We start from the raw sequence: 17,355 nt of genomic DNA, 5'->3' as shown, positions 1-17,355 counted from the left end.
ACATGTAAACATTAAAAAGCATATGTTGCTGTGTTTATATATGTATATGCACATAAATATTTGTATATATATAAAAGTGTATGTATTATTTGAAAAAAAAAAGAATAAAACTACAATTGATTAGCTAAAAAGGTCATCTACTATATTATAATATGTGGACATAACTCTGTGATATTAATCAAATATAAAAATAATGTACCATTAAAAATGCAGATGAATTTTAAATTCAGATGCTACGCTTTTCAACTTAAATATGGTAAAAATTAAAAAAAAAGAGGAAAAAGAAAAATTTACTGTATTATTGGCATTTAAAAGAATAATTATATTTTTTTTCAATCCATTATTATCAGTATATATATTACATAGAATTTTTCTCATTTGTTGCCATTCACAAATGAAATAGTTTAATTTTCTCTATGGCTATACAACACCCACACATATATAGATATATTTATGCATCTTCGTATATGCTACACATATTTATACTACTATAAGTCAACATTTTTATGGGCATTCGTTAGTATGCACCTTATTAGGTATTATTTTTTTCCATATTTTTTTTATCAAATATTCAGTGCATACACTTAATATATAAAAACATATCTAAAAATTTAACATATAAATTAATGTAGAGATGCGTATAAGTACGTATGCACGTAACTACATTTTTTAGTAAACATATAAAGAGGTAGAATGACGAAAAAATGCTTCTTTTTTTTTTTTTTTTTTCATTATTACGGTTTTAGATATTGGAGAGAATGTTCTATTAATTATTTTTTTAAAGGATAAATAAAATTTTTAAGAACTTTTTATTGGTTTTCATTTGTATTTATTTTGCAAAACATTTGAAACATTGCATTTTATGATAATATGTTTTACAACAGTGTATTTTATAGCAATATACTTTTTCCTTTTTTTTCTAATCATCTTCAGGCGTGTGTGGATGCTTTTCTGGTGGTAAATCGTTTGGGTCTCTCAAAGGCTAAAATGAAAGTACAAAACAAAAAGAAAAAACACATATACATATATATATATATAAGCATATACATATATTTGTGTGCTGTAAATAATCTTACATTTGGAGGGTTTTTCCTTAAAATAAATTTTTTGTAAAAAAAATTCCCAGACATTGCTCCCATAAACCCAGAGAATATTATAAAAATATAACTTGGAAAACTAATGGCGTACTTAACTTGTTGTAATTTTCCATGAAATACTACCCCCGTTCCAGCTGGCTAAAATGGGATAAAAAAAAAAAAAAAAGTGCATGAAAAAAGGTATATAAGAGGAGACGCAAGAACTGATACATAATAATGTATAAACGTTAATAGGAGTTTTATTTTCCTCAAACGAACAGGTTTAGGAAGGGACTTCATTTCATTTGATATATAACGAATGGAACAATTCTTCTGCAAATAAATTAATAAGAATATAAATTTACGTATATATCCTCATTTCAGAATGGTAATATGTACACATGTTTAGGTAACTCTGTCGCTATATAAATGTATTGCTATTTTTTATTTTTATACTAAATTTTACATAAAATACGAAAATGAGAACACATATATTTGTTTGTTAGACATATCTATAGAAATGACCAAATTCATATTATAAATCATTAATTTAATGCAATTTTTTTGGTCATATCTACATTTAATTATACTCACACATAAAAAATGATTATATAAATATATATATACTATATCTATTTCGTTTTAAAAAAACCACAACTACAAGCTTTGTTTGACTGTATTAACAATATCCTTTTTTTTTATTATATATTCTTACCAAAATCATTTTATCTAAAATGATGAAAAACGTTGTTGGGTCTTCTACACTTGTTTATAGATATGTTTCCTATATATAAACAAAAAAATATGCGTAAAACATTTTGCCCATATATGTATATGCTAATATATATATACACTTATACATACTTGTGATTTAGTGTATTTTTGTTGTACACCTATGAGTGCTACACTTTTCGATTTTGAAATGTTATGCCTTTATGGAAAACAATTTATATTTTTAAAAGAATTTTTATTCTTGTTTAACATGCAACTTCTCACTTGCATTTGCCACTTTGAATTGTTATATATGTGAACAAAAAAAAAAAAAAAAAAAAAATTACTACAAAAATTGTTAAGTTCATTCAAGATTGAGCAGATGAAAAAAAGAATATGAGAAAGGAAGATGGTGAAATATTTAAGCATATATTCTGTAATAACGAATTAGCTTTAAGCGCATCCTGTGCTATGTTATTATACCACATTAAATCTGATAGCAAAATCATAAGAAAAAGCAGTTAAAAACGGTAAATAAGTGTGCACTCGATGTGTTTCCAAATAAAAAAAAAATAAAAAAAATAATAAACTCTTTTGATTGTGGGTGATGTGTACTGTAGGTATGCAATTTTGTGGCATTCCTATTTTTAAAGAATACTTTAAAGGATTACTAAGTTTATTTGCTTGTATTTTATTTTAATATAATATTATTATAATTTTACCAAGGGTTTTAAAAAGAAACTAAAATGTATAACTGAAATGATAAAAAAAAACAGTTGACCCGTATTTGTTTTGACTATTTTAATAGCATGCTTTTAATCAACATTAACAGAGGTTATGAAATAACACAGCAATGTTGGAAGTTTTGAAAATTCATATATATCAAGAGCAACAATAAAGCAAATGAAGAAAGATGAAAGAAAATTATACACTAAAAAATGAGGAAGTTATTTTGCCTTTTTTGTCAACTTTTTTTACGTGACACAAATGATACTATTTATATATATTTTCTTATATATTTATATATATAAGGAGGTAAAAAAAAACAAAAAAACAAAAAATAAATTGCATTTTGGGTATAGCCAAAATAATAATTTGAGAATTGATATATATTTGTGTATCACAAATTATAATATATTGTAATACTTTATTCCATGTGTAATTAAAATACGAATTTTAAAAATATGGTATGAGAAATAATAAGAAAAAAAAAACAATTAAAGAGTTAATTAAAATTTGTTTTTAAAGAAATGGAATAAAAAATAGTGAAAAAGGAAAAAAAAAATTATGTAAATGCAAGATAAAATAAAACTTGTTAAATTTTCTATTTTTATGAATTATTAATTGTAAAAATTTTTAAAAGACTACAATAATGGAAAAGAAAAAATTAGCTAGCAAAAACCAGCACTTCAAAATATTTTTATTTAAAAATGTACTAACTTAAAAATTTATAATTTAAAATCGTATCACGTAAAAGTGTGGTCATTTAAGAATGCGCTAACTTAAAAATACGCAAACTTAATCATGCGCAAACGTAAAAGTGCACTAACTTAAAAATACACCAACTTAAAAATGCACCAACGTAAAAATGTACTAACTTAAAAATGTGTTTAAAAATATGCATTAGGGTGGGGTAAAGTACTCGAATGTTATTTATTTGTGCTGTTCTCTGTGTATGCATCTACCTTAAGAGAACATAATTTTGGAGTCCTTTTTTGTACGACTAAAACTTTTATTGGCTTAAAAAAGGAATAAAGCAGTGTAAGATGGTCAAACCTGACACTTACATATGTTTCTTGCTCTGACTTTTATTTAAACAATACACAATTTCCTTCAAGTACAGGAGGTAAGGGAGTTCATACTTCGAAAATAGTATTCTTCTGTTAATTTCCAGTGTTCTTGAGCTTAATATATAAGAGTATACAATCGTAATAGAGGTACATGCGATAATGAAAATAAATTCCATAAAAGACTTATGTATTGAGAAACCCCAATATAAGGAAGTAAAGCAAACAACATACATAAAAAATAACAAATACTGTGTTGGGTACCTAACTATTAATAATATGGATGTTTGGATTATTAACATGTGAATGTAGATATAGATATAATAAGGACTTGTAAAATAATCCAAGGAGGTAATAGCTACATATATGTCAAGTGAAGAAATGAATAACTTTGCTATACATAAGAAGAGGGTTGAAAAATAATACTTTCTGATATCATAACAATTATACTTCTTTATTTTAAAGGTTAACATGATGTAAAAGATATATATAAGTATGTTTAGAAGAGATTTTAGAAAAAAATAAGTAAAATAGCTAAGATGTCTTAATGGGCTAATTATCATTTGATTACTATGTAATTTGTATGCTGTAATAAAATCTAATGTGATTATGTATATAATTAAATAGATGTGTATATAGTAAGTCTTGGAAATGATATTTTTGTTGAATTCGTCCATCCAAGATACGTACCATTTTTCGAAAGATGTATTTTTAAATAAACCTAATGAGTCTCTTTCAGGTATGAATATTTTATTTTTCCAAGTAGCATTTTGCATCAAAATTTTTTTTTTTTTTAAATCAAAAAATACTTTTTTCAACACACGAAATATCTTACCAAAAAATTTTGGAAGGTACATAAGTAACTGTTTGATTTTTGGATTTTCAAGAAGAAACGATGTATATTTTTTTCTGTTTTTTGATGTGAAATAAATTTTCCTTGTTGATGAGGTTGATTCTTTTTTTTTATTTTTCTTTTTATTTTTTCTTTTTTGGTTGCTAATATCAAGCTCCATAATTTTATCTAATATTTCATGTTGTCTGATCGCGCTTCTTCTTCCATATTTATTATTCTGGTTGCTTTTATTGGTATTCTTTAATTCGTTATTTGCGCTTTTTTGTGAATAGTTGGTACTAAAAGTTGTTGACTTCTTGACGCCAATATTATTATTATTACTGTTACTACTTCTGTTGTATGGATAATGACTACTGTAAAAGCTACGACTATTGTAGAAGCTACTACAGTTGTTTGTGCTTATATTTAAGGAGCTCTTAGTTTTAGAAAAAACTACACTTTTATTTAAGGTCATCTCATCTTCATATGACTCATTGTTGTAGTGAGGTGTATTATAAAATTCACGTCCTTCCGGTAGGCTCATATTTTTGTGTATTAATTTGTCCTTTAATCTGATGGAATTATCATCAAATTCATCAGCGCCTCCTTCATGCGTTATTAATTCTAAGTGTTTGTCTCTTTTCTCACTGTCGTCGTTGCTTCCACAATCATGGTAGCTTTCACAGTAATTTTCATTTTGTTTTCCTGTGGAATTCTTATGAGCACAATTCCCCTCATTGCTTCGTATATATTTGCAATTTTGATCATGGTCATTTCGTTGAATTTTATTTTTTTTAGGATTATTTTTTTCCATTTGAACCTTTTTTAATTCCTGTTCGTTACCATTTTCCCTATCCCTTTCGATTGCTTTTGTATATTCTGTTTGTACTGAAAGAACATGATTTTTTTTTTTATTATTTTTAACATCAGCACTAAAAATATTTTTTACTATACTATAGTTGCATGTCAATACGTTGCAATTGTACATATCAGGATCAATTATTTCATTCTTCGCATGTATCGTTCTGTTTTTGTTTTTGTCTTCTTTGAATAGAGTTTTGAATAAGTTCATAATATTTGTCTTAACATCTTTTTCTGTTAAGTGCTCTGCTTGGACTTTATTCAATTTATGTAGCTCCTTTTCTTCACATATTTGTTTGGTAACATCGAATGATTTATTAGTAGCATTTTCCCCTTTTTTGCTTTTATCTAGTTGATGTTTATTGATGTTTGGTTTCATTATTCCCTTTGATTGAAAATTGTCCATAGAACGATTATTTGAGTAAGAGTTATCACTCAGGTGTCTATAATATTTACGTTCTCCATTCTCTTTTAAATAACTAGGATTATCATGCATGATATGCTGGTTGTTATGTGAATTTTGCGAACGTACACTCTTATTATGATACGAATTATCAGAATGTGTATTGCGGTAGCTACTTTGGTCGTTTGCATCCTGCGGTTCCTCTTCTCTCTTGAGGAAGTTCATGCTGTTTTCCTCACTTTGGTTATTTCGTTCATCACCTTCAATTTCACTCTCACATTCGCTTTTCCGTTTACGTTCACTTTTAATCTTGCCTTCTCTTATAATTTTACTTTTTATTTTACTTTCATTTTTACTTTTTTTTCCTTTTTGTTTTTGTTTTCTCCTTTTGTCACTGTCCATGCTCTCCCATTGGGAAAAACTTCGATCAGCTGCGATGTCAATTACGGCATCGACTTTTTCACAGCTTTCCAAAGAACTTTTTTTTGCATTTAAGTTATCATCAGCCATATTCCCCTTAACCGGTATTAAAAAATGATTATCTTTATTGCTCGTTCGTTCCGATATATTATCATCATACGTATCTTTGAACACATTGTTTTGTTCATGTTTCTTTCCTATCTTTTCCATGTTTAATAGAACATTTTTATCATTTTTTTCATCTAACGATGGTCTTTTTAGTGTTTTCGATTTTTCTGATTTGTATATATTTTTCGTATTTTCACATATCTGAGTTGTACGGTTTGGATACACTACTCTTTTTGATTTTCTTAAACGGCGATCTGTTCGTTCTATAAAGCTTCGCATTTTTTGTTGCTTCCCTGATTGTGAAGAATAGTACTTTTTGAAAATATCTGGATTGTTAGTGCAATTTTTTAATTCGGAATCATTAGACTTTTCAATCGAATACACAAAACCGTTATTATTACGATTAAGGTAAGTATTTCGCTTGAGGGATAATGTATTTGACAATTTAAATTTTTTTACGTAAGAATTAGTTCGTTTGTTACCACCAAAATTGGATAAACTCCTAATGTTATTAATATTACTATTATTATTGTTATTATAAATACCACTATTGTTATAGGTAGATGTTAACAATGTTTTCTTTTTATTTAATTTATCTAAATATGTAATAGAACGATTAGGTTTCACTTTCATATCACCATCAATAATAGAGGAATTTTCCTTATTTAAAAAGTAATTGGTACACATTAGATCTGAAGATGTTTTCGGCTTTATACACATATAAGAATTGAGTAAAGATGTGAAAATTTGTTTTTCTAACTGTTTCACTTCTTTTGAGGCAACTACATATTTGCATGGATTTTTTTTTGATAAAACTATGAGATAACATAAATCATACATGCGAAAATATAAAATATTACCACCAATAATTTGCAAAATATAAGAGAACAAGTCGGTAAAAAATAAAGAATTTATATCTAAATCAAATCCATCTATATTTAAATTATATTGAATTAATATTCCAATAGATACACTAAAAAAAAACAACGTTATTAAGTTATAATATGCACACCCGGTTAAGGCAAAGGAAAAAAATAATAATTGCATGTTTGCAATTTTAAATGAATCTATAATTATAGATAATGAGCAAGTGACAATTATACTTACACAAAATAACAATTCTAAAACATATTTTCCTATGTCTAATTTTGAAAAAACAAATGTTCTAATTATCACAAAACTAATTAGCGAATATATAAATAATATGGTTCCAACACATAGGGCCCATAAATATGAAAAATCAAAATTCAAATGAACTTTATTAACAGCTGTATACCCTATCATTATAAATGTTTGTAAGTTTTGAAGAGCAATCAAAACAACAAAGTCTTCGGATTTTATATCCACTGAATGTCTAGCTGAGTTTTCCATTTTCTTTTTAATTCCTTATTCCTATATGTAATATTTTGATGTCAAATTTTGGTGTGTCAAATTTTAATATGTAATATTTTAATATGCGAAGAGTGTGATCTTATTTTGTTTACTCAAAGGGTGATTAATCCTGTTTTGACATTTCAAAGGGGTATATGCATATACAAATGCATACGTACACGCGTGAGAACGTGGGTGTACATGTGCTTACTCATACATGTTCTTCAGTATGTCCATATATATATAATGTTCTTATAATATTCAAAAAAATTCACTTGCTTTAAGAATCATGCTTTTAAAAAACTTAAATTAAAGAACTATTTAAAAGCAGAACACGGTAGAATATATATATATATGTTGTATAGAGACAAACATATAGGCACAAATGCACGAATGCCCATATTTTGTGCAAACGGAAAAATGGTAAAAACAATAAATTAGAGCATACTCTACAACTAATAAGAACAACTTGTATAGAGAACAAAATACATGCGAAAAAAATTAAAAATGGGAAGGTTTAGTGAAATAAAAAAAAAAAAAAAAAGGAACACGGAATTGGTAATATATATGTTTATACATAAATGTATTTAGCATAGTGATACAAATAGTGGTGTGCAAAAAAAAAAAAAGAAAAAAAAATGTACACATTTAGAAGTTAGTAAATCACAAAAAAAATGTTTAAATTTTAAAAAGAGGAAATACCCTACTGAGTATTTTAAAAAATTAAAAAACTTAAAAAACGAAAATATTTAAAAGCATTATACATATGTATATAATTATGTGAAAATATGTATATATAAAATATTCCTTTGGAGGCCTATAAACTATTTATGTAAATCCGTAATCGAAAGGTAGACACACTTTTCAAATAAGAAAAATAACTTGATGAAAAGAAAAAATTTAAATATACAAATGACAAATGTATTTTTTTTTTTTTTTGCGAATTAATTAAAATTATGAAGCAGAAGAAGAAAGCAATTAAGCTATACTGAATAATAATAATAAAATAATTTTTTTCAAAACAAAAATGAGTAATGCAAAAAACACATAAACTATAAATATACTGTGTATGTATGTGTACAGATATACATGGTAAACTTCGAAATAACCTTAATAATAAAAAAAAAGAAAAAAGAAAAAAGAAAAAAATGCGTGTGTAAAACAGTGCACTAACTTGTTTTTAGAAAATGCAAATGTAATATTTTATGCTAAATAAAAGGTGGAATAAATAACCAAAAAAAAAAAAAAAAATTAAAATGAAATAAAGTAAAATGATACGATACTAAAAAATGTAAAATGAAATAAAAATATAAAAAAGCAAAATAATTAGTAAATATTTAAAAAAGAAAATTTTTATTAGACATACTAAATTATCACGTATGCACGAAAGTTTTCAAATAATATATCTGAAAAATGCATATGTTACACGAATTACTTTTAAAATCCCCTTTACGTCATTATTAAAAAAAAAATTATATAGGTTAATGCTTTAGATTTGCGCTCATATTAGTGAGTAAACTTTTTTTTTTTTTTAAATATCCTTATATTTTTCTTAAGAAAAAATATTTTCACTGAAGAGTAAACAAAAAATACTTGTTCACAGACACTACAGTTGCAAACATTTTTTTTTAATTAAAGATACGTTTTAATATATACAAATGAAGTCTTTTTTTTTCTGGTTTTCTTTTCATACTCATGATACGCAAAATATTCATAGAATTTAAATAATTTGTTATATGAAAATAATAAGATAAAAAAAATAAAAACCCACAGGAAACATTGAAAATTCTAATATATAAACATAGTCAAATATTTGATGTAAACAAAAAAATACGTGCACCGAGCAATATATATGCATATGTATAATATAATATATTTGCATATGTTAAATTTATATGGACATTATTTTAGTAAAAACACTATTAACTATACCTAATTTTTGAGTATATATTTGTAACTTCTTTCTGAAGATATAAATTAACTAGTAAATTTGTAATTGTTAAATATGCTTTACCATTATACCTTTGTTTCATTGTTAAGTACAACTTTTTCAATCCCATTTTTTTTTCATTTTACTTTCTCAAAAATTTTGTATTCTAATTAATATAAAAAACAAATGAATAAAACAAATAAACAAAAAAGTTTTTTCCCTCTTCTTTTTTTTTTTTTGTTATTATATGATTATTGGCTGATAATTAACTTACTATAAAAAAAAAAAAAAAAAAAACATATCCATTTAATATTATTCAGTATTTTTTATGTTAAAGCTATCGTATATTTATAAAAAAGTATAAAATAAGAAAAAGGTAAATCACTGAGAAAAAACTAAATTCCTTTTACTATCATATATACCTTTATATCAAAAAACTGAAAAGAATATCAGCAGACTCAACAACACACATGTAACTGGAGCAATTAGCCTGTGTAAAGTGTTTTTAAGAAAAAAAAAAAAAAAAAAGATTAGCGATAATACAAAATTTTCAACTTGATAATTATTGTATTGTATATATATATGTATGTGTATATAAGTAATTATTACGTGATATTCAGAAAAAAATTTATGATGTCATGTTCGTCTACTACTATTCTGTCACAAATAAAATTTACATTTCTTTTTCTCATTTTCTGTAAAATAAGGAAATAAATAATATAAAAAACAGTGCATTCATTTTTATATGACAAAGAAGCTGAGAGTAAGATTTTTCACATATCTAAGTTTATAAATACATATATGTGACAAAATTATACCTGATCATTCGTATCACTTGACTCATACGTCCTACGAGCAAAAAAGAAAAAAAAGAGTTGTTTTGTTTAACTCAAAATTATCAAGTTTTATTATTATACATAACATAAATACAAATATGTGATACTCCCTTTGCACATAAAATAGGTGTGTTGTTTGAAAAAGATATTAAACAATTCGTTAAAGACGTATATGTCTGATTTTTCCACTTTTCAACATTATATATATATATTCATTTATAATAATCATTTTTTAAAATATTCATTTACATGGGTTTAATTGTATATTTTCCTAGACCAACTAAATGCTTCTTATCTATACCGCTTTTAAAATGTACTGTCGCTGATCCGCTGCAAAAATGAAATTATAACAATTACAAACAAGAAATATTTTAAAAAGTATACAAATAAATAAAATTATATATTATATATAAAGATACATAGATATAACATAAGAATTATTACAATAGAATAATATAGTTAAGCATTTTTCTAATAATAAAACAGTTTTGTAAAACGTAATATCACATAAATACATACTCTTCTTTGTTATATTGTTCGACGATCGCATTAAATGGTATTATCAAACTTTTAAACATGTCCAAGTCTGAGCTTTTAATGCCCTCTACTTTTGCTTTAAGAATTTTATTATTTGATGAACTCATTTTTTTAAACAGAAAAATTATGTAAATATGATCAAATATAAAAAACAAAGCAAATTTAATTTATTTTCACATCATATATTATTATTTATATGTTACTTGTTTTTTGCATTAAAACATTCATAATAGAAATCATGTTTTATAAATAACACAAACATGTTTTATTTAACATATATTATACATTATAAATAAATAAATTATATATACATGGTCCATGGAGATTGTACTAGTATTATTAAAAACGTTAGTACATTTATTTGGTTTGATTATTATACCTTTAAAATTATTTTTTATTTTTTATTTTTTATTTTTACTTTTTTTTTTTTTTTTGTATTCGCTATAATTTAGTACATTTCTTTTTTTTTTCCTTTTTCATTTTTTCTTATTTTACTTTTCATTTGTTACGGTTACTTCTAATTTCATTTTATTTTTTTTTCTATATGATTTTATTTTTAATATTGGTGTGTACCTAAAGTACGTATAATATATATGTATATATATATATATTATATTTTTGTGTTTGTGCTTAAGTATATTTTGAAGTACAAAAGAATGAAACCATAACCTTTGGGGCCGTGGGCGTCCCAAGTGGATACATAAATGAAATGCTCAAATTAGAATAGAATAAAATGATTACTGAATTTTATTCTTTAAATTATTATTATTAATTTTGAATACTGAAAATATTTGTTGAATTATGTAAAATTTTGACAATTTATAATTTTAAGTGAAATTGTAAAAATTTTCTTAACATTGTTGAAAGGCCCAAAAAGTGGATATTTAGAGATTTTTTCAAAAGTTATAATATGTACTTTATATATGCAAGTATGTATATAAATATATGTATGAACGTTTACATGTATATACTTTTGTATATATATACATAAGTTAATATAAATAGACAATTAATCCCTTTACATATTATGAAAACATATTGAGTACAAGCCAGAACTTTTTTGCGGCTTAATTTTTTTCATAATATAGTAAAAATAATAATTTTTCGCATGGAACAATTTGTCATTTTTTTATAAATTTATGGCGTTGTGTTTTCGAGGAAAATAAGGAAAATTTTGTTAATGAAAAATTTTATTTTTCTTTAGTAGTTCAGATGTATTTATGTATATATAATACATATGAACACCAACTAATATAGTATCACATAAAAAAGTTTTTTACTAATGAAACAAGGAAAAGGGTTACATATATAACATGTACATACATATACAAATGTGCATGTAATTATTTCTGAATGAAATCTTTAGGTAAAACCTATGCCCCATAAATACTTTAAGAGGTATAGGTTTACGTGTACTGATTTATCATCAAGAACAAATATAAAAAATATGATGAAGTATTATAACAAAATGTTAACTTAAAAAAAAAAAAAAAATATTACAGCAATTAAAAAAAACGCCGTAGAGCGAAAGAAGTATTAACAAAAATTAAAAGCAAAATACGTAATATGCTATATAAAACAAATTACTTATAAAAGAATGGTGGTGGGACAAATTTGTATGGTAATAAAATTGTAAATGAATAAAGTGGTAACATAAATAATGTGCGAATTATTGAAGTAAAAATAAATAAAATGCACAATTAATACGAATAAATAAATTTATGAAAAAAAAAATGAAATAATTTAAACGTAATTAAGAAATTTAAAGAGTATACGGTGATATAGCCACACCTAATTAGTTTAAAGAGCTTGCTTTTCTCGTTTTCTCCTTCTTGTATTTTAGCATTAGAGCCCCCTACATGTTACTATGTTGTCTTTCTAAAAATCAACATGAGAAAATGACTTATTCGGTGTTAAAACAAAAATGGAAGACAAGTTTATTTGTAGAGGCTTCTGATGATCATTATTTACCGATGCTATGTTTTTTAAGTGTAGTATTATATTATGAGGAAAGTACCCCAAATATTTATATTTATTTTTGATGATATATTGCTGAAAAAAAATGTATTTATTCTTTACGTTATCTTCATTTGTTTGTTCTTTGGATTTAATGTATCTTTTGAAATAATTATATTTATAATTAAAAAATGGAAAGGAACACATATATTTATTTACTTTTTTAAAATAAAGATTAAAAAGGATGAATGACTGTATTGTATATATGATCCATTTAAAATGGAAATATGTTGGTCTTGCAATTTTATTTTTTTTTTTTATATGTAAAGGTATACAATAATGATCATTAGAATATATGTTTTTGTCTAACAAATAAAAATCATTTAAAGGTATAAGTTCATCTTTGTATGTTATTAACAGTAATATATATTCAATATTTTTAATATTTTTGTCGATTTCATTTTCAAATAATGAGATATGTTTTAAATTTGACTTTTTTTTAATTTTATGAATGAGTAATTTTATTTTTAAGAATTTTTTTATACTTTCTTCTTTTATGAATAAGAGAAATTTTTTTTTTTTATTTACACTATTCCCTATGTAAACATAATTGAAATCGTGTGTCATATCTTTAATTTTATGTTTACTTTTTTTGAGCAAATTAAAGCCGTACTTCTCTTCAACATTTAAAATGGCATCATCATCATCATTATCGTCATTACTGTTACGATTACAATTTACATTGTCATTATAATACCACTTTTTATTGTTACCTTTTTTTTTACACCCATTATTTATTTTTTGAATAGAATTATTGTTAAATTCCATAATTTTGTTATCACAATTTTTTAAATGACTGTAACGTTCTGTGGTTGTGTTCTCATCAATCCATTGATGAGGATTACCGTATACTTCTTGTACTTTTGATCCTTTTTTTGCCCCATCCTGATTTGAATAAGAATCTAATGCAGCATTAACACGATCGAGAAATATTGTCTTTTCATTACTGCAGAAATTTTGTACCTGACCTTTTACATTTATGTTTATGAAACAATTACTGAAACATCTTTTTTGGTCATATTGAGTAAAATCTTTACCGCACCACTGAATTGTTCTTAACTGTTCTGAATTATTTTTAGCAGATATTTCTGTTTTTTTTGTAAATGTATTTTCAACTTTTAATAAGTTATGCTCAATTTCAATAGGTGTCATATGCCTAGTTTGCTTGTTTAATTCGTTTTGTTCATCGTTTGAGCATTTTTTATTATTTAAACTTTTTGTATTACGATTTTTCGAATTTCTTCGTGTTTCGTTCGAACTGTGCATAGTACTTTTGTTTCGTGGGTAACTGTGCATATAGTATGGCTCGGAATATATATGATCCAGTTTCTGGTGTTCTTCAGTTCGATCATCCACATTCACAGGGTGTTCAAAAAATAAATCAAACCATTTGTAAAATTCATCAATATGTTTTTCATTGTTTTCGTTAATAATTTTATATGCCATCGGTGATACTTCGATTTCTCGGAAAAAATCAGGGAAGTTGTTTTTATCATGATTATTGCTATTGTAACTATTGCTGCTACTGTTATGGTTATTGTTACAGTGTCCGTTTCTATGTACGTTTCTGTTTGTGTTACTTTCCCCAGCGGTGTGCACAATATGAGGGGTTAAAGAGGTTCCCTTACAGAATGAAGCAGCACTACATGTTGGCTTTGTTAAGAAAGAAATGTTATTATTTCCATCAACTACTGCACTGTTCTGGTTTTCCCATTTTTCTCCATAAGATTGATTGAATCTATTAGTATAAGTTTCTGATAACTCCGTTTTGGGTATTATATAATTTTTGTAAAAGTGTTCAAACTGAGAATTTAGTTCATTAAATAGATTAGTAACGTTTTTTTTTTTAATAGTATCGAAAATTGTAATTTCATTTGTTATATTATAATTTGATGATGAAGAGTTTTCAGATAATTTATCAACAGATTTGAGGTTACTATCTTCATCATCAAAATAGATTGTAGAACTGTACGGATTTTTTTTTATCATTTTTTTTTTTTTTTTTATTTTACTAAAAGGAGGCATATGAGGAGAGTAGATAGGGTAAATGTAAAAAATATTTTTAAACATATAATTTTCCTCATGAAAAAAGTGATAAATTAACTTCTGAAATTGATTATACTGATTGCTATTAATTTTTAAGTCATATAAATTATGTAAATAAGAAACATTATTATATTTTTGCACAAACAAATCATATATTTTTATGCTTTCTTCATCTAGTACCTCTTCTTCATTTTTTTCATCTGAAGATATATTATAATCATGAAATTTTTCGCTTAATAATAATTCTATTATGCTATGTCCATACTTATCATACATTTTCCGTTTTTTATCATCATTTAGTATATCGTAAGACAGCTTGAGTTCTAAAAATTCTTGCATGCTCCCTCCCTTATCTGGGTGATAAACCTTAATTTTATCTTTATACGATTTTTTTATTTCTTCTTTACTACAATTGTAAGCAACGTCTAAGTAGCTGTATAAACATTTTGATATTTTACAATTTTTTTTTACATACATGTTTATATCTCTTGAATAATTCTTATCAGCATAGTGGTCCTCCTCATAATTCTGCTCGTTATAGTACTGCTTATCAAAGTGCTGCACCGTACAGTGTTCCTCATCATAATGTTTCCTACTATCATAATGTTTCCTACTATCATAATGTTCCCCATTGTAACACCTCACATCACAATCTTCCTCACCAACTAAATGTCGTTCATCAACATCATAAAATTTATTACTGCCAGAGAAATATGTTTCCTTACAATTTAAATCATTCGTATTTCTACAACTAGTAACTGTACAATTCTCATTTGTACTCATTCCATCAAAGTGTACTTTATCCTCTTTGTCATATAAGTCTACCGTACCTCTAGAATTAGAAATATCATTTTTTTCCTTTACTGTGTTTTTATGAGATGTGCTATTAGGGAGGTCATCGTTTTGATGATCCTTCTGTGTGCTGGTCCTTATTTTATCATTGTTGAAATCGTTTAAAAAAAATTTTTTGTTGTTGATAAAAAAGTTCTTGCTCAGTCTGTTAATGGAATCAGAGTTGTCCAAATCAATCAAGCTGATGTTATGAGCATGCTTAGACGAATGATTGGATTCGTTAGAAGATACATTACTGTTAGTATTAGGGGTCTTACCTGAGGTAGCATCATTACATGCTGCACTATTTTTACCTGTGCTGAGGTCAATCTCTTTAATTTTATCATAATATATTTGCGAGCTCCCCTTTTTAAAAGGCCATACATGAATGCTTTTATTTTTACTACTTTTATTAAAATCCCCCCAATAGTGCACACTATTTGTATGGCTATAATTAGTGATACTATGATAACGGTCATTATGATGCTGTAAATGTTTCTTGTCATAAGATCTTTTTTCTTCTATTTGATTGTTTACAACCTTTAATGAAGGATTGCACATTTCTGTTTCGTTTTTTGCACTTTTATAATTACACGTTTTTTTAATAGGGGAACACACAAATTTAATATAATCGTATTTATTTAAAGAACTGTTACTGCTAAGCAATGTATTTTTATTTTTTTTAATGGAACAACTTGGATCATCTATTCTTGTGAATACTTTTTCTTGATCATATGCATCATTATCTGTAAACGATTTCTTTGGTGTTTTATCGAAGGAATTGTCATAGAAGAAGGCACCACCACTAACATAGTTCGAAGTAACACAATTAGCATCGTTTGCAGTATTGGGAACTTCATCTATTTTTATTTTTTTCCTTTTATTTAATTCTCCTAAATATCTTGTTTCTTTGTTACTTTGGTATTTTGTAAAGCCTAAATGGTACGAAGGGGAATGCTGTACAGGTGCAGATGGTGTGGATTGATGATAATACGCGTGAAATTGGTGATCTGTTGTTATGTTCGTTTGCCTTCTTCGGTGTGTTTCATTTATTTTACTGTTGCTATTACGGGAAAAGGATAATTTATTCTTTCGACATGACTTTTCCTTTTTTCTCTTTCTGTGTGCAATTTTTTCTTTACATATATTATCAAAAATTTGCTCGTACACATTATCACTTTGGATGTTATATAAATCTTTAATGTTATTTATGTTGATATAGCTTGAGCATTTATTCAAAACATTGTTTTCATGGTTATACTGATTTTTTTTTAAAATAAAACCGTCTATATTGTTCTTTTTCATGTTCTTAGAAGCCTTAAAATGTCATTTGAGTGATTTCGATGATTTGAGAATTTTTCTTTTCTTTTTTTCTTCTTTTGTTTTCTTTTTATCCTTTGTTTATTTTTTATCCTTTGTTTTTTTTTTTTTCCTTATATCTGATTTTCCTCTTATTTCTTAATAGTACCGCTGAAATGAGTAGCACAAAATTGTACAAGCAATACAAATATTTATTCATAGAATAAAGAATTTTGCAAAAGAGCAGCTTCGTTTTTCTTAAAGCCTTTTTTTTCGTTTCAACTTAGCATT

The 17,355-nt window shown here is 25.4% G+C and overlaps 4 protein-coding genes across 4 annotated transcripts; all 4 read right to left on the bottom strand.

Annotated features, from left to right (window-relative positions):
* Positions 1-919: 919 nt before the first annotated feature.
* Positions 920-1,800, bottom strand: PmUG01_08019000 (conserved Plasmodium protein, unknown function; the record flags this gene model as incomplete). Its single annotated transcript, XM_029004337.1, has 4 exons — positions 920-982; positions 1,077-1,235; positions 1,356-1,409; positions 1,792-1,800. 4 exons carry the CDS (start codon positions 1,798-1,800, stop codon positions 920-922), a joined length of 285 nt encoding a protein of 94 aa, XP_028861036.1.
* A 1,770-nt stretch (positions 1,801-3,570) lies between these two features.
* Positions 3,571-7,569, bottom strand: PmUG01_08018900 (conserved Plasmodium protein, unknown function; the record flags this gene model as incomplete). Its single annotated transcript, XM_029004336.1, has 1 exon — positions 3,571-7,569. The coding sequence occupies one exon, from the start codon at positions 7,567-7,569 to the stop codon at positions 3,571-3,573; it is 3,999 nt and encodes a 1,332-aa protein (XP_028861035.1).
* A 2,359-nt stretch (positions 7,570-9,928) lies between these two features.
* PmUG01_08018800 (conserved Plasmodium protein, unknown function) lies at positions 9,929-10,979 on the bottom strand (the record flags this gene model as incomplete). The annotated part of the gene is made up of 5 exons (XM_029004335.1): positions 9,929-9,989; positions 10,109-10,194; positions 10,318-10,348; positions 10,585-10,665; positions 10,855-10,979. The coding sequence occupies 5 exons, from the start codon at positions 10,977-10,979 to the stop codon at positions 9,929-9,931; spliced, it is 384 nt and encodes a 127-aa protein (XP_028861034.1).
* A 1,771-nt stretch (positions 10,980-12,750) lies between these two features.
* PmUG01_08018700 (DnaJ protein, putative) lies at positions 12,751-17,070 on the bottom strand (the record flags this gene model as incomplete). The annotated part of the gene is made up of 1 exon (XM_029004334.1): positions 12,751-17,070. One exon carries the CDS (start codon positions 17,068-17,070, stop codon positions 12,751-12,753), a length of 4,320 nt encoding a protein of 1,439 aa, XP_028861033.1.
* Between the last annotated feature and the right edge of the window lie 285 nt (positions 17,071-17,355).

Source organism: Plasmodium malariae (genome assembly GCF_900090045.1).
Source record: "Plasmodium malariae genome assembly, chromosome: 8".
NCBI lineage: Eukaryota > Apicomplexa > Aconoidasida > Haemosporida > Plasmodiidae > Plasmodium > Plasmodium malariae.
Note: the sequence above shows the minus strand (reverse complement) of the source record. Positions and strands in the feature narration are given on the sequence as shown.